This window comes from Taeniopygia guttata, chromosome 3 (assembly GCF_048771995.1).
Source record: "Taeniopygia guttata chromosome 3, bTaeGut7.mat, whole genome shotgun sequence".
NCBI lineage: Eukaryota > Metazoa > Chordata > Aves > Passeriformes > Estrildidae > Taeniopygia > Taeniopygia guttata.
The window spans coordinates 58,448,583-58,473,603 of record NC_133027.1 but is presented as its reverse complement, the minus strand read 5'-3'; the positions used below and the strand labels follow the sequence as shown (position 1 = coordinate 58,473,603).

Here is a 25,021-nt window from a genome sequence, read left to right as displayed (position 1 = left end):
TATTTATTGCATTGTCTTTCGTTTCCATTGCCAACTAAATTCTGTGCTAGAAGACTGCATCATGAGAGCAGACAGAATTTCTCCTTTCTGTGAAACATCTTTATAAGAATCTGGAATGTGTATGGTTGGAGGAGTTGTTGAGATACTTGTTTCAGGGAGACAGAGAAGGACAGGGCATCTGCCTGTGTGACCTCAGCTCAAGCAGTGTCTCGAGCAGTGCTTGAGCTGAGGACAGCAGTTGTAGAGCTGGCTGTGCCAGCCACTCAGGGAATCTGGTTGCCAGTGCTCCTTGCTCGTGCCACATGAGGCGAAGTCTGTTTATTTGTACTTCAGTGTTACAGTGGGTCCAGGAGATCATCTGCTGATGCTGCCCATTTCCAGTTTGGGAGTACAGCCTCTCTTCCATCCCAGCCCCCAGCAGACATGGCAAATAGCACAAAGCCCAAAAGGCCACATTTTAAATTCAGCTTTCTAGGGAAGACTCACTGCCCATTTGGTTTGGGGTCTTATTTTCCATTATTGAAATTTGCGTTGGGTTTTAATTAAATACCTAAATGTCATTCATCACCTTACCAAAGCAGCAAGAAAAGTGGTCTCTCTGTGCCCACCGTGCTCCTATTACCAGAACCCATTACCCTGGCACACAGCCAGCAGCAGAACAAAAGGTTTGGTTTTGTTGTGCCGGGCAGGGCATCAGCAAGGTCTGGCACAAAGCACAAGCTGGCCAGTGCAGCCATGGTGCAAGAGGCTGCTCAGCTTTCCAGTCACTCCACCCAACAGCAGGCTTTCTTTCTGTGCTGCTGCTAGTGGAATAAACCTTCACGGATTTTGCGTATGACAGCGGAGAGTGAACGCCTGCAAGCAGAGAGCAGCAGACAGCCAGCAAGGTACAGGAGTCTGGTTAGTGCTGCCTGAGAGTGGCCAATCTTCCCAGGGAGTCTTCTTTCTGGGATGGGAGATGATGACAATTGCTGCCCTGTGGGCCACCAGCTTGAGGCCTGTTACTTCCCAGGTGACAGCGACTCAGGGCTGGAGTGAAATAAAATCGTTTTCACCTTAGCAGAGAGCCTGGGGGCATTGTCAGCTGGATGGAGAGCAAGACAAAGTTGGCAAAGTAGCAGATTGGCTTGGAAGCTCCTGCAATTAACACACACTGGTCTCAATATCATGTGTTTGCATTTAATGGCTTTCATGCTATTTGATTTTAAATAAGTCATACTGAACTACTGAGCTAGAGCACACCTGGGAGTAGCTGAAAATACTGTAAACATGCTCAGGATGCTTTCCCCCTTCTCCCCAGGCAGTCACTGCCTCCGGCTAATACCACTTCCATAGCCCCTTCCCAGCCACTCCCAAGGTTGGGGCTCTCCCTCTGAAGTCAAAGGAGTGATCAGAGCAGGCAGTGCTTCTAGTCCATCTTCATGGCTCCTCATGTAGACCCCAGAGCTGGGGAGTTTTACAGAGTCACAGATGACAGAATATTTCTGTGTCAAAAGGGACCTACCTACAAGTGTTTATCCAGTAGCAGAAGTGAGCCACACTGTGTGAAAGTCTCAGATCTGTTTTTCCTGTCCTAAACACTGTGAATATCTGGACTAAGCATAATGGACTAAGCATATCTATGAATATGCTTAGTCCACCTATTCTTACCAGCATCTTAGGTAAGCAGGGAATATTGACTACCCTGTCTGCATAGCCCTGTGGATGTTGCTCCTCTGTGTATTAGAAGAGGTTATTAAAATTTCTTTTGCAAGTGTATTTTAATGTTGATCGAGATTATTTCATTTAGACTTTTTTAAAACTGTTTTGCCCTTCAGACAGCTTAAGGATACAAATTACTTCAGAGTAGCAAACAATACAATACTTACCTAGGTTTGATCGGTATTTAGAAGTAAGGAGTATTTTTTTCCATAATATGGGCAGCTTACTGCCCACTTTTGCAGGGGATGCGAGCCTGAACATCTCACTCAATAGCATTATAGGATAATAGCAGGGGCAGTTCCAAGAGCACATTTACAAAACAAAAAGGCTGAAATAGGTCAGTGTGATGCTCCATTTGCTTTTCAAATCCTACATAAAGCGTTAAGAGTTTCAATCCCAAACTGCACAGAGCCAGCCAGAGGCATGAACCAATAGCAACAGAAACATGCCACCCCAAAACAAAGGGAGAGCCTTTCTAGTAAGCCCTAACAGAATCCACAGTCACGCATCACTGAGATCTGTGCTGGCTGTTTTCATGTGCATCAGGAATTGGGACTTTTCAGTTTCTAATGGCAATAGCTAAAAGAGTAAGAGCAAAGGGAAAAGCTAGAGAAGATTCAGCGAGTGCTGATGGGCATAAAGACCAGACAGAGGCAATAAACACACATTCATTAATATGAAAAAGAGCCCATGACACACTTGGTCTGAGCTGAGTGACCAGGAAACATGCTGTAAACAAGGAATATTTAAAGGGGGAAAAATGTGTAAAAGTAACTCTGCTCTATATTTTTCAAGTAATAGTTACTTAAAACAACTGAAAAAGTGAGCTGCACTCTGCACTGGAGGCCTGAAACACAAAGAAAGAGAAATCTAGAATTACTGGATCAGCACACCTCAGAAGCTAAAATTTTAATTTTTGCAGTTATAAGGCTCCTGGCTGACAGTTATAAACCACTCATAAATCAATGAAAAGTGTATTTTGAGCAAGTTGGCAGAAACCAGACAAGACACAATCAGTGAACGACTGAGTCACCACTTCCTTGGCCAACAGAAATGTATAATTCTGTTCTAAAGAGGGCAGAACAAGACATTTTAACATAGCTCTTAAAACTACCAGATCCTAATGCATTAAAGAGATGAATTTAAGCTTTCTACACTCAAACGAAGTGCCTGGGCAACACAGATATAGAGGGAGTAGGGAACTTGAATAAGTCCAGGACTGTGAAGGACTTGAAAGCTGGCAGCCCAGTGGAAGATTAGGCCTGTAGGGAAAGCATGCCTGAAGGCTAATTCCATGCCCAAGAGATGACTGTCCTAAGGCTGCCTCTATACCCAGAGCAGAAGAGCTTCTCTAGAGCTCTGATCAGAGCAGTAGATTTACCAGGTGCTCTGAATCACATATTTTCCTAACCAGAGGCCTTCGGAAGTGTCCTAGTCCATAAGGCACCTGCAATAAAAGTTACTGATTTATCTCAGATGCCACTTCTCCATTATAGCTGAAAAAGGATTTGGCAGAACAGAATAAACAAGACAATAAACAGAATAAACATATTGTACAAACACATAAAATGCAAGCATAAGCCCAAACATGGATGAAAGAAGGACTTCAACTTCTCAGAAGCATTAGAGAATGTTCTCAAGAGTATCTATCAGGTCAGTTGCTGAGAAGCATATGATGGAAATGGCTGGACTACAAAGAAACCTTACAGAATAGAAATGAGATCTCAGAGTAACTTTATCAACAGTCTTTATGAAAATAGTCTGTTGTTGCTAAAAAAGTTTTGCTAAAAGGCACAGAATTGTCTCAAGTTGTAAGTTTGGTATGATGAAACATGAAGTGAGTTATTTTCATTTCTCCTTCTCAAGCTTTCAGGCAATTCTCAGTGGGCAGCTGAATCTCCTCCATACATAATTCAGCAATAGCTATGTCCACTCAATTAATAATCTAAAGAAATACAGTTTTAGTTCCGGAGCACATCCTGCTGAGCATCTCATTACCGCCCTGCCAAGAGCAAGAGAGAACAGTAACAGCCTTTCATAGGAAAATTCAGAGTGCATTCACTGCATCATGAATTTGTGCGGTGTAAAAAACTACTACCTGGAACAGAAAGCAGCCCTGTTTGTTGAGGATGAAGTGTGGGAGATAAATAGGTCAGGCAGGGGGAAGTTTATATCACCTCTGCCACCACAAGGCCGAGTTTTAGTCCATGCTAATTTTCTCAGACCTGGCTGAGGCATGGAACCCCAAACCTTGCCAACTGAGGGGTCTGAGCACACAAGTGTGTGTTATTTAAAATAAAGGCGAAGTCAGGTTATGATATCTTAGTGTCTGTGACTTACCACAACTGGTCTGCAGTTCACAACTTTTCACAGTTAAAAGCAGATGGACAAAACTCAAATAGACTCAACAAAGGCAAAATGTATGAACACACAAAGCAACTTAAACACCATGCTTGAAGCCATCTATTGTATACCACAGTACTTAAACTTTAATTTACCCTTCCTGATCTATGAAGTATGAACATCCTGAAATGCAAAAGACCAATTTCAGACCTCATCATCTCCTGCATCTCCCTGTGCCATCTGTGAGGCAACACTTCCCCTCTGAATTTTTGTTTGGTTCTGCACAATCTGCATATGTGACCTCATCATCTGCCTTTTTCTGAACCAGGACTACCCCTTATTCACTTCAGCAGAATACCTCTTCCATATTGCTTGGGACAGGGATCAAGGTTCCATAAAGGTAACTATTCATTTTTTGAAATGCATCCTAATATGTTTAAAATCAGCTAAATAGAACCAAGGTTACAAATCATGAGTATGATTTGTCTTACTCATTGTTTGTATCGTGTCAAAGTTCAGACGGAATTGTCTCATGTCTTCCTTCTGTGAACTGCATTTTAATCAACAGCAGCACAACCTAGGGCACATTCATGAGTAGCAGGAAGAAAACACTGCTACTGTAAGAATGGGTTAACACCTTTCTTCCTGGCAGGAAGGAAAGTGCTAGTTCAGAATTTTCCTCTGACTATTTTACTTCTTTGTGCTGACTGGTTAATTACACAGTCCCTTCACACTCAAAAATCCTGGAGCTTGTCACCCTGCCACAAAAACACTGCACATGTGGAGAGAACTGCTGCCAGCTGTGAGCTCCAGAGCCTACCACACAGAGCCCCCCCGGCTCCAGGCATTATTGCCCGTTTCAAACTTGATGACTACAAAACATTTCAGGAATCATCCAGGTGGCTTCATCAGCAGTGCTGGTGCACATGTGCTGTGTGCTGGTTTCCCTCCAAAAGTCATGCTATGGGCTCTGATCAGTCTGAACAGAAAAAGTACACAGGTCATTCCTGCTACAGAAACAGAAAACATCCCTACAGCACATCAGACTCCTCTGTGGAGAGCCCACAACTCTTGGTGGGTTTTCAAGGTATTGGCTTTCGAAGTCTTCTACTGTCTGGATCCCAGAAACAATACAGATGTGTGTTTCAAAAATCCCAAATAGACAGCAAAAACGCCACTTACATTCCAGGCAGTGGAACCTACTAACAGGCTACTATTAACAGGCTTTGTAACTGCTGCAATACATTAATTGACTGAAAATGGACACATAGTTCTGGTCAGTTAGCAAACCAGTATTTTTATACATGTTTTCTTCTGGATATGTGAAATCCTGTTGAAGGTTAAAAAACAACAAAACCAATCACAAAATCAGACAGACACCTAGATACAGCTTCCTCTCAATTTGTTTTATTTGGCAAAGTAGCAATTCAGACAGTTCACACAGCACTTATTCAAGCTCTTCAAGTCTTCTGCATTTCAACTTGTCCTTGTCTCCAAGTTTTTACTTCAGAACCATTGCTCCATCATGGAGGAGTTTCCATTTTCGACTCCTAAATGCTACTCCTGGATACTCCTTTCTGTCCTAGTACCTTGACTATCATCAACCTCTTCAGTGGAATGGGTGCACTATTCCCACCAGCCTTGGTCCCTGAAGCCTTACACCTCCCGAAGTGGTTCTCCCCCAGGAAGCTGTCATTGGGTCTCAGCTTTAACACCACTTCCAAGTCAGGCTAGCTTATTACACTGTGTCCAGAGACAGGAATTTGGATACAGTTGAGCTCATATCTTTCATTTAACTGATTAAATTAGTGAGAAGATGTAAATAAAGCTGAACTCAAACTGAAAGATACAGCGACCAAAAGGTTGAACGCTAGCATGCATCAGTTAAGATATTTCACTTCAACACCAAGAACTAGTCACAGTTGATTGTGGGTTAGTACAAATTTGTCAGACACAAGTGGATTTTTCTGAATTGTATTTTCTAAAATATGTACTATATTAATTTCTTTATAAGATTAATCTTGTGCATGTGCTCCCAGGCTGCAGTCAGATTAGGAGGTGGTACATTAATTTCCAAACATCTAAAAAAATTAAGATACTACTACAGTATCTTTCATAGAGGAACAAAATGGGATGGGCCTTCAAAAAGCAGGTTATTTAAAACATTCCTTTTCCATATTTAGAGGCCTTTGAATTATAACCTTTATGCTTCCAGGGATTAATCCTATCACAAAGTTATTGCTCTTCCACCATAAAAAGTTGTTTTGCGTTTTTTTCCAGTGATCACTATGGGTTGTTTTAGTCTATAATCCTACCAATTTTAAAAAAAGAAAGGAAAGTACACTGCTTATTTTAATTCCTGGTTGCTCAAATATGAGCAAGGTGACTGAAGACACACTTCCCTCCTTTCCTAAAGCAGCCCACCTTACTGTACTGCTTCACAATTTGCTGTTGATATTTTACAGTACCAAAATAGAAAACTTAGGGCAGAAGAAAACTTTTATAGCCTTCCAACTATTCTTCTACATAAAAACTGAACAAGTGCATTTATTTGTACTTTGGAGTCCAGAATTCCTTCCGATGCGTTCCTTCTCCAGCAATTTAGAATTCACTTTTGAAAAAGCTAGAATTTTTCCTGGGGGTCCAGTTATAAAAATAAGAACATTAATACAGCAAATGGCTTTACTAAAACCAACTTTCTTTTAGAACTGAAGGGGGTTTTGGCTTTTAATAAAGAACCTAGCAATCCATATCTCAGTCTACCTACCCATCCTAATCTTCCACACAAGCACAAAACCCCCTTTTGCTTTTAACTTTATCTGGCAAAGCAGCATTGCATAAATTGTTCAGTGACTGGAACACACCTCACCTCACAGTTAGGGAGTTAGCTCCATGTGTATCACACAAGCACTGAGCTATAAACCACAACAGAATTTCAATATTACATTAATCAGTTTTAGAAGGAAAGGGAAAACCATGTTTGTGATGTCCAGCTTGAACAGCAATGTTTGATAAGAGCGGCCACCTACCTCTGATGTTGTGAAATTTAATATATACAATGCCTGGCTTTAAGGTAAAAAAGCAGCTGATTGTATTTACTACATGCTAGTCTATGACACCATGTCAAAAGCTTAGGAAGGAAGTTCATCTCCTTTTAGTAGCATCTAGCAGACGTTGGAACACAGAAAACCTGGTATTACCTACGTAGTGTCATAAGGTGCACAGAAGCAGTTTTACCAAGGACACAGGAGCCGAGAGAAGTGAGTGTTCAAGTTCCCCCATCAAAATCAGAGTTCACAAGCCATAGGTCTTTATCTGCAGTTTTGCAGAAATTCACTTTGAACAGATGAAAGTGAAATAAAGGCATGTTAAATAAAACAGTGCCCACATAAAACTTTCCACCATTTCTTTATCAGATTTGTCTTGAGCATCTAAAAAAATAAAACAAAACACCACGCTTTTCCATGCTGATAACAACAGTATAACGAAGTCCAAAACAAGCTGCAATGCTGTTGGTTTTCAAAAAGCTTTTAGAACTGGAGATGAGCAGTCCACTGTAACACTATGTTTGGGTCAAGATGATGTAGCTTTTACAATTCATCCCTGTAGAAAGAAAACACATGCAGTTATGTTTCTTCTCCCCTTGGAAATGGTATTTGAAAAGTTTTGATATTGAAACAAGTTACATTTAAGTGCTCAAGCACATCAGCAAAACTTCAGAAATCTCTTCAAGCATTTGAGAAAAAAAACAAACACCAAAGGAAAGGCAACAGCAATCCCATATCATCTCATACTACGTGACTCATTGTGAAATATGGGTCCCTCTATTTTACATTTAATGGATCCCTTGCTTTAAGGAAACCCCCCACACTGCACAGCTAGTAACACGGCTACCTGCCATCTGAATTCTGCTGGCTATGCACTGGCAAGCAACTGAGCCAACTTACTAGACAGAGTATTGGCAAAACCCATCCTCTGTAGCTGCCAAAAAGGCAAGTTTAGCTTCAGCTGCAGTCTCTCAAGAAAGTGGGAGCAGAGTCTTGCATCCTTGTTATGCAGTTTGTACCACTTAGTTTATTTATTTCTCAGAGGAACTCGATTAGCTCCTGAAGGAGCTATGATAATTCAGGAGTAGGTTATAGAAAGGCTGGGGGCAGGGCAATGTGTGTGTGTGTGTGTGAGCTAAAAGGAGATCTAGTTAGGAGAAAGGATACATCAAGAAGTCTCTCTAAATCACTGAAAGGAATCTAGAAAATGCAGAGGTTTTTTTCCTGTAGGACATTTAAAACATGTTGAAACTAGAAAGCCACAGAACCAACTATAACTATAAAGTTATCATATAGTAGTGATTAAGTATTTCTGAAGCATTAATTTTAATGCAAAACACCCACCAAATCTGAAAGCTGTGCCCTGTGCCACTCTGATCAATGGAAAACTCAAAGAGACATGCTTTGCCTCTTTTTTTTTTTTTGACAAGGCACAAGCAATCTATAAATTCAGAAGGAATTTGCTGCAATTTTTCTTTTAGTAGGTGCATCAGCCTCATTAGCCAAAACAGTGTCTGAATTAGAAAACAACTCATCAATAATGTGATTGCTGGCTCAATACACAATAGTATTTCCAGCTATCATAGCTATCATGCAAACTAACCCACAAAAATATAGTTCTACATGCACAAATACAAAACCTTTAAGTTCCATAGACATTATTATGCTCCAGGAATCATATAGCATGGAATGACAGCATGCAAAACATTTTAAAAGCAACTGAAAAGGCTGTAGAAACTAGTGCTTAAATTAATAGTTTTCTATCTAATGCAGTTGGGATGCAAATGTTGTGACTTGTAAGTGATAAATATTTGCACTCTTTGCACTTTGCACTGCCTCCTAATAGTAAAGTACTAATCACACAGCTTTACAGCACTGCAGTAATTACACACAGCAGAAAAAAGCAGGAGGCGGAAGAACACATCTTGGCGGGGATAAAGAAAAATCTGTTTATAGCTAAAGGTTTGGAAGCTCTCCATATTTGCCTGTCTCACAGAATTTGCTTATTTTAAACAGATAAAAAGAAATAAACATCTGATACCCAGTTTAAAATGCAGTGCTAGTGAATTCAGGACAAGTGCTTCATTCATCCCTAACACTTCCAGGAGCTGCATCATCAGTTAATTTTTACAACTTCAAGAAGTGTTTGTAAGTAATGACTACTGCTGTTGCTGGCTTAGTTTCATACTCCTAATTGTGGGTGTGATTTTTATCCTGATTCCTACCACACACTCACAGCTTTATAAAACCCTGGTCTTTTACTATGACAAGCAATTCATAATCTTTTAAACCCAAGGCAGATCCTCAAGAAACTGTAAGCCTAAGAAACATTCTGTATTTACTTTGAAATTATTAAACACAATGATTTTACCCAGCCGCAGATGTTAGCAAGGCTTTTGCATAATGTTGCTAATGCACTTAAAAGTATTTAAAGTGTGGGTTTGTTTTTTCTTTTCCAAAATGATATTTCTACTTAAAACATAAAAGTATTATATAAATATATAATTTAAAGTAAATTGTATTAGCATGACAATGATTTAATTTTTGGTATTTTTCGTTGCTTTAACATATTCCAGACATCCTATATGTGACATCCAAAATAAGTATTTTCATATTTTATTTTTTAGAACATTTACTTTATTAAATTAAAGGGAATCAGCTTTCCTCAAGAGGTTTTTCACTTGCTCTTCACTACTCTTTAATCTAACAACAGCATGCCTGCCCAAACCAATCCACGATGTGTTAAAATTATACAGCATTTATTTTCTCCAGATAGAAGTTGAATTTATATGTGCACTATTGGATCATATGTATTAGAAAATTCCAGAAAAGTCTCAGATCATCTGATAGGTAACAGTTGTCAGCTTTCTCCCTAATGTAGCACAGCTTGCAGATATAAATACATACTGCAAACCAGCATCAGCTGACCTGAGCCGATCCTATATGGATTGGAAGCTGCCAAGCTGTGCAATCCACCAGATTTCAGTGACTGGTAAGAATCAGGATGCTTTAGCCTATCTCCCAGTGGTACAACAAAATCTATCCTGCTGCAAAGTTTAAAATGAGACTCAAAAGACTGCCCTTTCCTTGTTAAAATGATCCTGTTGTCCTCTAGAGCCACAGGAAAGATCTAGTAATTTGCATTCTTTCTGGCCACAGCTATTTACTGTGACTCTTACACAACTCACGTAATTTCTCTCCACCTTCATATATGCACTCCTTCCAATCTGCTTACCAGCTCCTGCTTAGCAAGCAATACATGTATTTAGGGTTTAAGTCACCACAGTAGTCCTTCTCAGGCTTTTGTAATTTCAGCAAGAGAAAACCTCATCTATCAACCGAGGCATCAAAGCAATTTTGTAAGCTCAAGTTAAAGCAAATTTCAGAAGTCATTAGCTCAAAATTATTATTTTTGAAAAAAATGTAAGAAAGTTTGAAAAATTTTCGCTTACTACTAGAGAAAACATATACATGAATATTCTACACTTCCATTATGAATATCCAACAAAAAACATTATCAGAAAAAAAATCTAATACACAGCTTTTCAGGTAAACTACAAACTATAATCAACAATAATTTTGGGATACAAGTAAGTCATGGAGCTTTGTGATCTCTCACCACCTCTTTAGTGGAAAGGATTCAAATTCAGTATTTAAACAAACATTTATAAATCTATCTGAAGTCTGTGTCTCACTCTTTTAGGTCCACTTCAATTTTCTTGTCATTAGGCAGCATTTGACTTTCCCTTCTCAATATGTCATTCATCTATGAAAAACATGGTGTCATTACTAAAAGTGAAATTCAGAGTGCAGCCTTTTATGAATTAGAAATACAGCATCTACTCAATGCTTCAGCAGCTCATTATTTCTCACTTAATAACTTTAAAGATGCAATATTTAGACTTGCAGCATTTTAATCTGGAAAGGTGATATTATAAGATATTTATTATTTGCTATGATCAATCATAAAATTGAGAATAAATTGAAATGATAAAGGAATTTTTTCAGTAATCTACTGTATCAGATATACGACATGCACATTTACATAACTGTATTGGGTTTGCCTGGCAAAGTTTTGGTAGTGGTGAGGGGAGAGTGTACTGCAGGGCTGGCTTCTGTGAGAAGCTGCCTGAAGCTTCCTCCATGCTCCACAGAGCCAACACCAGCTGGCTCCTAGATGGACCCTCACTGAGCCAGTCAGGAATGGAAGCAACACCTCTGTGGTAACACATTCAAGGAAGAAAAAAGTTATTGCACAGAGAAGAGTGGGGTGAGAACAGCCGTGCAGACACCCAGATCAGGGGAGGAAGGGCAGGAGCTGCTCCAGGTACTGAGCTCAGATTCCTCTGCAGCCCCTGGTGCAGACCATGGTTAGGCAGCTGTGCCCCAGCAGCCCATGGAGGATCACAGGGATGCAGAAATCCACCTGCAGCCCCTGGAGGAGTCCATGCTGGAGCAGGTGGATGCCTGAGAGGAGACTGTGACCCTGTGGGAAACATGTTGGAGCAGGCTCCAGGCAGAGGCCTGCAGACCCATGAAGAGAGGAGCCCCCAATGGAGCAGGTTTCCTGGTAGGACTTGTCACCCTGTGGGTAATCTACACCACATTGCAAGAACAGCGACGCACCTTGGAGCAGTTAATGAAGAACTGTAACCCATAGGAAGGACTCATGTTGGAGAAGTTAATGAAGGATTGTGTCCTGTGGGAGGGATCCCACAATGAAGGAGAGGAACAACTCCTCTCCCTGAGCACCAGCAGGAAGAACATATGATTAAATGACTGCAAACCCCATTCCTTGCCTCCTTGCACTGCTAGGGGGCAGGATGTAAAGCTAGGATGGAGGGACATGGGGTGCAGGAAATGTGTTTCAGGGTTTGTTTTACCTTTCATTATCCTGCTTTGATTCTGCTTGGCAAAAATTTCAGTTAACATCCCCAAGTCAAATCTGTTGTAACCATGATGGTAATTGGTGAGTGATCTCTGCCTGTCCTTAACTCACCAGCCTTCCATTGTATTCTCTCTCTCTGTCCAGTTGTAGAGGGAGCAGCTTTGGTGAGCACCCAGCATTCAGTAAGGGTCAAACCACCCTGATACATAATACATAATTCCTAAATTTAAACTAAAGTATTTTACGCAGAGATTCTTTTTGCCAAAGTAAAATAAAAACTTAAACTGTAATCATTACTCGGCATGGCCTGAGGAATTCCAGCAAACAATACTTGCTAATTTCAAACTAAACTGATCAACTAGCTCATCAAGGGCACTTGAAACATTTAATAAGAGTTTCTAAGCAGAAACATATTAAAAGGTATCCTAATAAATACATTTTACAAATTGGTGTTAATCATGGTTGTTGTAGATAACTGGGATACAATAACAACCCGAGTTTAGTCACTGAAATTTTTCTCCAGAAAGATCATACTGTCATTATAATTTTGTATTTTACCAGCAAATATAAATTTAGCATGACATATAAAAATAATTTCTACTAATACAATATATAAGACAAAAGTAGTTGTTAACATTTTTAAACAGCTCCCTGTCTGGAAATCAAATCTGAAATGCAACAGAGACTCACTGCTGTTATTTACATTGTTATTCTCTTATGCCTCTGTATGAGCAGTAGTGTGGCCAGCAGGACAAGGTATCCCCTTAAAGTGTTAAAAGAGGTCTTGAAGCAGCCCTTAGGAACATGGTTTAGAGTGGACTTGGCAGCACTAGGTTAACAGTCAGACTCAAAGACCTTAAATGTGTTTTCTATCCTAAATAATACCATGATTCTATGACACTTAAAATTGTCTTTCCATGTAAGTAGTAAGTGAAGTAGTAAGTTTTATTTCACAGAGAAATAAAACCAGAGAGATCCTAATTTATACAAGATCTGCCCATAAGGCAGCCATCAAGCCATGCTCCCAACTGTGCAACACAAGGGGCCTCTCTCCATCCTATTTTTCAGTAAAAAAAAACCCAAAACAATTGAAGTTTTATATGACAGGATACCCTTACCGGTATAATCGCATAACTGGGCATTGACTGCTAGGATCTCTGGCACACTGCATTGTTTTGTTTTGTACCAGAGATAGGGTTCCTGTGTATATTCTACTTCTAAATGTCCCAGGGAGTCACAGCTGAGAGGATTCACACCAATATTGGGAGCTTAAAAAATTACTACTGCAACTGAACCAAAACTACAAAGTCATGGCCTAAATCTAAAGAAATTTAACAGTATTCACAAGTAAGATGCTTTATTTAGCAAAGTATTGAAATCCAAGGAATCTTTTCCTTCCAGCTAGTCCAGACTTCCTTTCGCTGTAAGTTCCAGTTTTACATAGGCAAGCATGATACCTGAAGATGGGGTTGACTTCAAACATCACTTAAGAATGTTGTGCTGCTTTGCAAAAGCACCTTACATCCCTATTAAAGAACATTCCAAAAAGTGAATGGCTCAGCAAAAATTTAAACAGCTTCTTTCCTGCCAGCTGGAGGGTCTGTTACCCCAGGAAAACACTGCTGGCCTATCAACTGTATTCTGTGGAGGGACACCTGTTCTTCATTCAATGTGATGAAAGAGTTACCTGTATTAGGAATGAAATCACATAATGTAAACTAAAAGAATGACGAAGTAAACACACAGAATTGAGCTAATCTTAAAATTATTATTGTTGAATAAATTTGAGATTTACAGCAACTAGACTCCCATACACTACAGGATTTTTCTTACAGAAACTCTTAAGAGATGCGTTTTCAGAGGAGTCTCTAACTGAACTCTGCTCACTGATTTTGAGCAATTTAGAAAAGAAAAAATGAAATCTAGGAAGTGAAGAAAAAGCACTTCTTTTATCTTTGATGCTAGCAGATAGCAAATTCTGACTTATAATTAGGAATTTCCTTAGCAGCAGCTGCCTGACCATACACTTCATAGCCAGCAACAAGGAAAAACAAAAAAAAAGAAAGATGTGACCTCCTGTAAGGTCAGCAGTACATTGACAGTCATCCTAGAAAATGAAATGAGAATTTTCTTCAGATCACAAAAAGGACAACTAAAGAAATAGCAAATGTTACAAGAAGTAGACTTCTGAGATTTTCTTTAACAGAGAGTTCCAAGACTGAATGAAATTTAAATGTGCATAGCAAAATACAGCCTCTCTGCCACTGCAGATGAACCCTTCAGGCTAAGCACTGATATTTTCTGATAACACCACAGTAAATGCTTAAAATAAAAATAAATAAATAAAATCAAGAAGTGTTTCAGAAAAGCACAGAAAATGGCATGAAACTGTGTGGGAAATAACCCTACAGTATGCATGACTGAAGAAGGCCCAAAGACAAGCTATTAGCTCTTCCCAAGCTAGCAGACAAAATGAAATTCCAAACTGTACAGAAGAGATGCAAAAAACTCAGGATTCTAGTCTTTAACACAGTACTCTGCCTTCACTTGTAGCAATGGATAAATACTGTCATTTGGGAAACCCTTCTTAAAATGTATTCTGAACACATACTGCTATCCTTTTTTTGGCATACCAAAAAAAAATCCAAATTGCTACTATAATCAGATTAGGAGGAATAGAGAAAAATCTATGAAAACTCTCTGAGAGGAGGAAGGCTTAAGAAGACGACTACTCTTTTTTAGAGCAAGTGAAGCATGGACTCCAAACTTAAATGAAACATTTGCCAGAGGAGGAAACTGACCACAAAGGAAAGATTCCAAAGCCTTACAAGAGGCAGGAATACTGGCAATATTCGAGGCCAAAGCATAACAAAGCATAACAAATACAAAACATTTGAATAACAAGCACGCTTCATAAGCTTTGAACTAAGCAGTATCTCACTGAAGTTGTTTTAAGAGTAATTTGTACGTGGTGGCTATACAGTAATCCAAGAAACACTGAAATGAGGTTTTACTAAGCAACAGTATGCAAACTGCTTTGTCTTTTTTATGAGTATTTTGATAGGTAGATTAAGTATTCATGTATTCAAATCACAAGCTATACTCAAAAATATCAAGGGGAAAAAAGCCACAAATCTAAATTTAGGTTATAAAGCTACAAGAGTTGTTTTCAGAGCTCAGTGCACATCTCTGCACTTCACTGTTGCCAATAATACATTCACAAGCACTTTCTGCCAGTAAGCAAAACAGCACTGCTGCTTTGTTCATTCACTGCTGCATGTTCATACACATGCCAAGCATGGCTTAAGCTGTCCATTGCATTAAGTCTATTTATTTATTCATTTATTACTGACTGTTCAATTCAGCAAACTGGAAGGTTTCCTACTTCTAGAAAGGCCTTTAGAGTTTGCTGTATTGGCAAACACAAATACTGCCCCATCAGAGACAGATGACAGACTTCTGATAACATGTCTTAAGAAAATTTTCTGAACTACTCAACTACATTTATACTTTAGGGAAGAAGGAATTATCTTCTCTACTTTTTTCTACTTGAAGGCTAAAGGGAAAGTGCTTGCAAGATCATCTACATTTTCCACAAAGGATTTTGCAAAGATTTTTCTTCATTTCATTCAGAAAAATAAAAAATGAACACCCAACTACCACTAACTTAAAGGACAAAACAGTATTTATTAAGTAAAATTTTACACTTCACCCTAATTATTGGGTAATATAGTTATAAAAAGTTCATTAAAAAGTGAAGCTTAACCTTAGAAAATTCTGTGTTTAAAACAACAAATAAGAATATTCAAAACACCAAAGACTAAAGAAAACGTGTCCAAAAAAGACAAAGTGCAACCCATGCAATAGTTTTCTTCTGCTTTTAATTTAACTCAAACTTAGCATAACCTCCCTTGAGTGATGTAGTAATGCAGACTGAGTCACTTTCATGGTATGGAGTAGCAGAAAGCAATGACAGCAGCAAAGGCAGGCCTTGCAGTCTATCTGCTTAAAATTCACACCCTTTCACCTTGCATGTGTGTGGAAGAAGTTAAGTGGAACAGAAAATCACTTCCACCTGGACCACTGCTTCTCTTTATCTGTTAAAGGCACATATATCACTCCCATCAGAGGCTTCATTTTGACACTGCCATCTTCTAGTTTGTCATACTGTTCGAGCATCTGGTTTCCCCCAGCAGGGCCAACTGGTAATATCAATCTTCCGCCAGGTTTTAACTGGTCTATAAGCTAGAACACAACACAGAAATTAGAATGTAACCAGCCACTTCAGAGAAGCTGGATCCAAAGTTTGTTACAGTAGATTAATTAATCCAAAGTTTGTTACAGCTTTGCCATTATGCATCTATCTACTTTTATGCAGTAGATAACTACTTCCATTAGGAAAAATAAATAGTGCATTGAAAATGAGAGTATTACAGCAACATGGTACAAAAACTGGTATTACAGTAAAATGATTTAATTAACTGGTAGGTTGCAGTTGTATTTTCTATATATGTGAGGGAAACATGTAAATCACAAATTATTTTTACAGCAGATTCAATCTTTTGAAACTCTTTAACTATTCAATAGTTATTGTGCATCAGTACAGGCCCACTGTCAAAAATTCTGGGGTAACTGATCTCCCCTTAAGCCCTCAGAATAAGATTTGAGATTGGTGACTTTTCATTATTTCTCTTCCTGGAAAAATTTTAGCTACATCACACTCACTACCCAACAGCTGCTCTTTAATTTTGTGAATGGAACAGCCTTTTATGAAACTAGCCTAGCATATATGAATATGACTAAGATAAGTGACATGTAAACACAGTATGTGAGAAATGCTTGCATTTTTTTTCCATTAAAGGAGGCTAATCACAGTAGTCTCAAGGAAAATTTCATACTTCCCACATGTCATGAAAAAAACCACTTAATCCCCATTGCTAACAAAAGTTATAATTAAGACCTGTTTCATTCACAAATAAGCTTTCAATTACTTTTTTAGTTGTCATCTGTCAACATTTTGCATTTTGCTGGGAACATCCTCCCGCACACCCCCACCAAAAAAAAAAAACCAAAACAACGAAAAAACTCAAACAACAAAATCCAAACAAATAAATCGCCCTCAAAAAAAATAAACACCCTAAACCCATAACCTACTTTAAAAATGAAGAAAAAAAACCCCCACCACCACTGGTCATTGTTTGAAAATGTCCAATTTGTCTGTAACACCTCAAAGCCCAGTCCCTCATTATCCTCACTGGCATCTAGCATATAAAAATCATGCTATGTATTACCATCATGTGCCTGATGAAGAGAAGAGAAAAAAAATCTTATTTGTAAAAATGGACTATACATATGCATACTCTAAAGTCCCAGTTACTCTTCAGCTTCTCTGGTAAGAACTGCCCTGTATCATTCTGAAAGCTATGAACAAATGGCACTGTTTGTACTTCCAGCTGAGCACTTTACTTTCAACAGACTCAGTGCTTTGGAACTTGGGAAACACACTTAAATTGAGTGTAACTCATTGTTTGCTAAAATTTAATTACCTTATTAAATAAAATTCTCCATTTCATTGTTGTAATAGAGGGCTGCACACATGTAATTTTAAAATATGTTTATTTAGAGCAGTTATTAGAATATACAGCTTTATCAAACCAACAGGAAGCCCAATTGTAACAGAGACAAAAACCCCACACCATACAGTAATACCACACTGTCCACTGATACTCCCAGCAGTGCAAGCTACCAAGTATTTTACATATAGATGTAAGCAAAGCATTCTCTACAGATAAGATATTACAGAAACACACACACAGAACATAAAGGCTTACTGCTTGGGGCACAACTGGGGCTGCAGCTCCAACATGAATTGCATCATAGGGAGCTTCTTCTGCATATCCCATTCGTCCATCTCCCACTGCAAGAAAACACTATTTTTTAAAACATTTTCAAAACGACTGGAGTAAACAGCTAGTTTTCCATATCTACACATAAAAAAATAACACATTTGTAAAATAAATACAACAAAACACCCTTATATGTGCATACACATGCTTACAAAATATACTAAACACTATGGAAGCATCTGAAATTAGAAAGCATGGATATATAATGAAAGTTCTTGAAAACACATGATCCACCTAGAAAAGATAATAAAGTATTTATGTTCCCTACCAATTCCAGTGTAGTTGAGTTTCCCCCTCATTTACCCTCTTAGAACATAACACTTTGCTTTGCCTTGTCATGTACACCATTCTTAAATATAATGCAAATCCTAAGTCCAAACCATTAAATGTCAGAAGCACATATTAGAAGACTCCAAAGGTGAGGAAAATACAAACGAAGTGTTCCCATGGACTATATGCCTACAACTGCATTACCAGTTGGAACAAAAGCCCACACCTATATGCATACATTCCAGCAGATTGGCCCCACTACTCTTCCTGCAGACAATCACTGCCAACAGAGAGAGCCAGGTCAGATTAATGGCTAAAGTTCCAGTTGACTGCTTGGAAAATGCTAGGAGCAACAAAGGTTTTCAGAGGTTACCAGTGCTGCTTGAACTTTGGAGAACTCACGGAGGAGCACTCTATTACAGATGTCTCATACCGACTCAGTTATGCAGAAGGAAAGAGTTACATTTTGGAGTTTCTAAGCCAATGAAATGTGACAAACTAAACGGGACCTTGAGTTAAATTTTGAAAGAAGACAATGTGGATATGGCATCCACAGAATTTACAGGAAAGCAACAGGAAATCAAAGCAAGTTAGGCAGGCTCTCTCTGGAGTTATTTAGAACAAATGTAATAAATGAGGCTGAAGCAACCATAAATTCATACTATGTGATTACAGAAGTTCCAATAATTAGTCAAGAAGAAAAAACATAGAGGTTAGTTCCTCTGATCAGAACAAGTAATTTGGAGTTTCCCATCTTCAGGCTCAGCTTTGACTTCTTTGCAAACACCATTATCACAGGTTAATTAAAACTGAAAGGGTCAAAAGAACTGCTACACCCCAGTCAGAGGCTGAAAAATCTCAATTTTTTGCCTTCCAAAAACTTACAAGGCAGAAAAAACCCCATGGCAACCACAGCATGATAAGGAGGGCCATCTGGACAGTAAGAGCATCCCTAGGTATCCAAGAGTACAAGAAGACCTGGACAGCTCCTCAAACCAATTAAAATTGAAGTGTTTGTAATTTTCCTTATGAGGTCCTAAAAGATGACCCTGGCAAGGACCTTTTGCATTCATGCTCATTAGGAGAGCGCATTTCCTCAGAAGCTGAGAAGCCTTTTAGAGGTCAGTGACATAAATACTCGTATCGTCAATTTTGACCAGCACAAGCTCCAACCAAGGGCCACAAGCAAAAACTGCCAAGCAAGAAGTACCAGTGCTTCAAGTGAACTCATCCCTGTTGATCACCATTTCCACTAAGTCAGATGGCAACAGAGATCACCAGTAATGAAAGTTACAGTATTACCAGGGTGTAATCCCTCTGACTGTGAAAGCATATAATTTATACTTATATCTTAGTAGCACTGTACAACTCTTCTAATGAAGCAGCAATGATGTGTTACTGAATCAAGCTGCTGTTCCATCAGAGATGGCAATGAAGAAAGACTTCTTTAGATTATTCATCCAGATACTGCTAAAAATTATGTTAGTTACAGAAGAAGGCAGATCCTCATTCCCCAGGGTGCACAGCAGGCATTAGAAGCAGCAATCTCCAGTATTGCTGGCAAAATAAATGATTGCCAAGTTGAAGAAGCTGCTGTGAAAGAAACTGCTGTCACTTGTGAAGAAGAACACATGCACTCTGAGACATAAATGTCCCTAGTGCACTCTCCAGAGAAGTGGAATGTGACTTCTCCACATCTTATCACTTTACTGAGAGCAGTAAAACAGACGCAAAAGCAACTAATCCCTTTGCTCTCAGAATCAATGGCTAACGTCTTCAAAAACAGCACACACTCAACCAAACGGGGAAAAAATCAAGCTCCCTTCATATGCATCATGCACAGCATGGCTCTTCCTTTTTAAAATACACTAAAATTCTTATAGTTACAGAAGAAATATATCCACCCACAAAGGCAACACAATTTTAGATATCCAGAACATTTAAAAAATAGTTAAGTTGGCATTCATATATCCAGTGTCATTCAAATTACTATATTATTCAATGTCCAAAGGGAAAGAGAAGCTCAAACTTTCAGCTTGTGTTTAAATCCTGAATAATGTCACCTACCCTACTCCTATCTCCAGTTACATGCAGCCTGTTAGTGAAGAAATTGTGGTGGTGGGTGGCAGGAGGTGATGAGGAAAAAGTGTCAGGACATTTTGATATAAAAGGGTTCTTGCTTATAAATCTAAACCTGATCTGCTGATCACAGTACCCAATACTTCAGTGCCTCTATGCAGACCTGTTTCACACAGAGTTGTAGCATGAGCACAGAAACAGAAGAAAATTACTTCCATCATTCATTTAGAACCCCTCATCCCCCCTGGCTGTGGCTGCATCAGCAAATAGTGCAGTACAATAGAAGCAGATCTGTACAGCAAAAGTTTTTGCTGAGAACCTAGCATCCACGCAACTTATACACTTCAGGATAATCACTGCAGTCTAGATCTAAGTCTTATTGTCTTAATATGCACATATCAAACATATCTGGCTGCTTCTTGGAACATATAATCCTGTCTAGTTTAATCCAAAAGGAATGAAATATTGTGCTTTTCAGGAATACTCTCATGTGAGCCAAAGAGTGGTAAGTAGAAACACTTGAGAGAGTCACCTCATTTCCTCCTGATATTAAGAGGAAACAAAAAAATCAAGTTTAAAAAAAAATTTAAAAAAATCCACAAACTAACAAAAGACATGTTAGTCCAAGTATATCTATTCCCAACGTCTCAATGCAGTTGCAATGAGACACCCCAAAATAATTTTGGTGTTCCTGAAATACAGTTATGGTATATGTGAGATAGGACAAAGCAGAGTAGAATGTCTGAAGCACATTGTAAAAAGCCAACAACTGACACACCTGCTCTTATTTCATACAGCTCCCATGATCAATTAACTGGTTTTCACAACTTTTTTGTTTTTGTATTTGAGATGGGGGGGTTTTGGGTGGGATTTTCTTTTGCTGTCTTTTTGTTTTAAATTAACAGCCATCCGGATTCTTGCTCCACATCAAAGAGTTCCCAGGAATTCAACACAGTTGAAACATTCTTCTCCACCTAATTCACAGAAGTATTACTTGTTCATCTGTACTTTTTAAAAAGTGAAACTATCCACAAGTTTCTTAGTCACCCTACTACATAGTCAAAAATAATGTAGATAATTATGTTTACTTAGAATTCTAGACTTGCAAGACCACCAGACTTTGTTTCAGGAATGACCAGAAGCATAAATAAAAATTGTTTTTGTACATCATCAATGGAAATTACTCCCTCATTCCTCCTCTGCAGCCCTGGCAGCCTAACTTCTTTTCCAAGAAGTTCTGAGACATAAGTGTTCTCTGTGAGATACAGTGCATTTTATACCTGTGTACATGTTGATAAACTTATTTAAAAAACATTTAGAAAAGCCCCTCATTTACAAGAAAAGACCAAGAATCAAAATCCTAAGTAAGCTGAGAGCCAAACATCACATAATAGTAATTTTTCCAAGTGTTCTTGTAAGAAGCCTCAAAAAATTTCCAGACCTTCAACTTCTTTTTTAAACATAGTGAATAGAATGACACTTTCTTCTTGCCAGCCTTGCATCTTCTAAGAAAAACAAACATTAACCAAACAAGAAATCCCAAACAAAGGAAAAAAAACCAAACAAAAACCCAAGTCCTTTCTTTTTAAGTAAAAAACATTATTTAAAATAATTCACTGTCTTTTTATCATTTGGGCATTGTTTCCGCTCAGTAACTCTAACTGAATTAAAGTACTTTGGTGTCAATCACTTCCCTACCATCCAGCTACTGACAATTTTTTAAAAAAAGTGAAATAAACATCAGTGGTGCATACTGCCAATCTAGTACTTTTTCCACTTGAATCTTTGCATGCAGCTTTCTCAGCTACTCAATCAGAAATATGAAGGCTTTGTTAAAACACTCAAATTTAGATGACAGGGTATTTATTCAAGAGCAGTTGTAAATTTAAACCCAATTTTAAATAACAAATACAACACGATAGACCTTCAACATGTATTTTTACCAAAAAAACACTGCCCTGTTAACCTTTTCTAGTAGAATGATTATATAGTCTTTGAGATCACCAGAAGTCATAACTCTGAAAACTGGGGGAAGATACTGATTTTCAAAGGCAATTTAAATTTTAAAGTTTTCATTTGGCTTCTCTTTCTTGGGTTTAGCTTATTAAATTCAAAATTTCAATAACATCCAATTCAATCATTTTCAACCAGCTGCTAGAAAGAATATCAGTTTAATTAGTAAGTATATCAGTCTGATGCTCACCAATCAGTTTCACTCTTCCTGAAGACAGCAATGTGGGATCGTCTTTTTTGACATTATTTATTGAGTCATCTACTAGTTCTTTGATATGATCAATTCCTACAACTTGTCCTTTGGGACCAACCTGGAATAAAAATATACAGTTGAACAATCTCTGCTATTTTATTTACAGAATGAGTATTTATACTTTCTGACCTCATTTCTCTAAAATAAAAACAAAAACAGGAAAGTGGAAGTATATTTTCCCAATGTTATTAGAAAGACTGTTAGAAATGACAAATTTTGACTGCTAGAAGCACCTGATAATTAAAGTGTGTCTGCACAGTTTTATAAATACTTGTTAGTGCACTCTTTTTGAGATGCAATTCAGTTGTGTTAGCTTTGTATGTGGAGATTTCTTCTTGGAATTTTTTTAAGTTAAATTTGATCATGTTTGTTTTCATTACCTGCAATAAAAAGTAACAATGTCAAGGACAAAGGCTAGAACTGATCTCTTTCACACTGAATAAAACTTACTAAGGATTAAGGTTCTTTTAGAGAAGACCTTACTTCAAGGATTAAATAATGATTTTTATTCAAAATCATCTCAGGAGTCCTATTCTTTCAGAAGCAAATGCTGCTATTACTAGTCAGGGACAAATTACCTTCCACTCACCCTTGCATTCATGAATCTACTTTCAGATTTACAGCTCTCCTCCACAGGAAGAGTGGAACTTCTGAGAGCTCTTAACGCAAAAAAGGTCACAAAATCTCTGTATTCTGAGAGGGGAAAAAGGTCTACTAACAAAAACTTCTCCATTACTGGTATTTCTTCAAGAATTTTATCTTTAGTCCAGAAAAAGACATTCAAAACCAATCCAAATCTTAAAAAAACTGACCACTTTCAACAGAATTCAACTCAAAGACCACAGTAGCAGAGTACGTCCTAGCAAGGCCCATGTTGCCTAACAACTGTCTGTGGACACATCTACACGCATTGTTTATGCTTCTGTGTCTTACTTTTTAATATTGTTTAGACATGGAAAACTAGTAACTGGTTATCCTGGGGAATTAGTTTTGTTTTATTATGAACAAGTCCTATGTAAAAAACATTAAAAAAGCAGTGTTAGCTTTTCTTGTTTGAGTGGAAGACCATTCCAGACTTTGAAACACAGCAAGACACAGAGCAAGTTTTCACTATGACAGTCACGGCTTGCTGTTCAGAGGAATGCCTGGCAGTCAGTTGTACTATAAACTGGCAAAAGATCCAGTATATTCCAAACAGTAGCATCAAAGAAATGAAAATTTAACAAAATGGTCAGAGCACAAAATAGTCTGATAAAGTAAGAGAACCTGCTGCTGCATGTGACAGACCATTATGCTATTTCTGAGTCCTCATCAATTGCCTCTGTTACCCTGAAACTGTGAAGCGCATGCAATTGAGACAACACAAAGAGGCACAATTTTTGGATCTCTATGTTAGGAATAAAAATATAGACCACTTTTTTCATTAATCCAATACTGACAGGATGCAAACTGTAATTAATTTAATTAGCCAGCAACCTTCACAAGTAAATAAACTTAAACTTATCTACATAGCTTGCAAAATTATCCTAGACATTTAACATGAAAATCTAAACAACAATCTTCAAGATACTTTACTAGTCTAAGTAAACATAAAGCTTTCCCAGAGGTACCACAAATGAGATTATCATCGTAAGAGTAAAATTGTCATCTATGAGCACTGAGGCGCTTGTGCTACAAATGTGAGCTACTAATTCTAGATCTCAAGTAGACTGAGAAGCAACATCAGCACAGTCACAAAAAGCACATCCCCAAGTGAATTTTGGTGGCAAAACACTCTACCACTAAGTCCCACAATATACTGTATCCCGGGGTAACTTTATGATGCTTGTATCCCCAACCGTCTGTAACTTCTTTCAAGTTTTTGTTACAGTTAGCAGTGCTATCAAGCAGAATGAAAGCATTTACCCAATTTTTCATTACACACGTCTGTAAACCATTCCACTGCAAACAACCAAGGAGGATTCATAAGAGGCACATGACATTTATATGGCAATAAAGAAATAGAGGGTTTAACTTCAGGAAATCTGGAAAGAGATTTCCTTTTTGTGCTGATTCTGACTTCTCCACAGCTTGTTTTAGTAGAAAAAAATGCACAACTACAATTTAGCATGTCCTATTGAAAATGGCTAATCCTTTACGCATTCATAACTTTAGTGAGATATATATAGCCTGGACAAAAGTTTTAATGCTTGTAGGATTGGTGTTCCCATATTAGCATTTGAATACTGACTTCACAGACCAAAAATAATAGGCAGCAAGTTGAATTAAGTGCCATGTAAAACTTCCTCTAAACTGCAGTTTGGTTAACTTATTTCAACTACTTTTTTTTTTTTTTCCAGATTTTGCAGCTAACACTTAGAAATCTAAATACTTTTGCAAGTGCATTGCCTAGTTCTAAACACTCTCAGCTAACTCTTAAAACTGGGAAACAGAAGTGATTGCAGACTCAGATTGGTGCTTGAAAACAGAAAACTACGTAACAAATAAACTTAAATGAGAAATTATCATATGTATCAACACA

The 25,021-nt window shown here is 38.1% G+C and overlaps 1 protein-coding gene across 3 annotated transcripts in view; it reads right to left on the bottom strand.

Moving 5' to 3' along the window:
- Positions 1-5,429: 5,429 nt before the first annotated feature.
- The window catches only part of PCMT1 (protein-L-isoaspartate (D-aspartate) O-methyltransferase), a 35,890-nt gene continuing 16,298 nt past the window's right edge, over positions 5,430-25,021 (bottom strand). The window contains exons 5-8 of one of the 3 annotated variants that reach the window (XM_004174169.6): positions 22,438-22,558; positions 17,811-17,896; positions 16,007-16,224; positions 5,430-7,647 (exon numbers count right to left, since the gene is read on the bottom strand). In XM_004174169.6, coding sequence (XP_004174217.5) covers positions 16,045-16,224; positions 17,811-17,896; positions 22,438-22,558 — 387 coding nt within the window. In that variant the 3' untranslated portion in view covers positions 5,430-7,647; positions 16,007-16,044. The remainder of the gene's footprint in view (positions 7,648-16,006; positions 16,225-17,810; positions 17,897-22,437; positions 22,559-25,021) is intronic. The other 2 variants (XM_012572639.5, XM_030267999.4) reach the window with 2 other exon arrangements.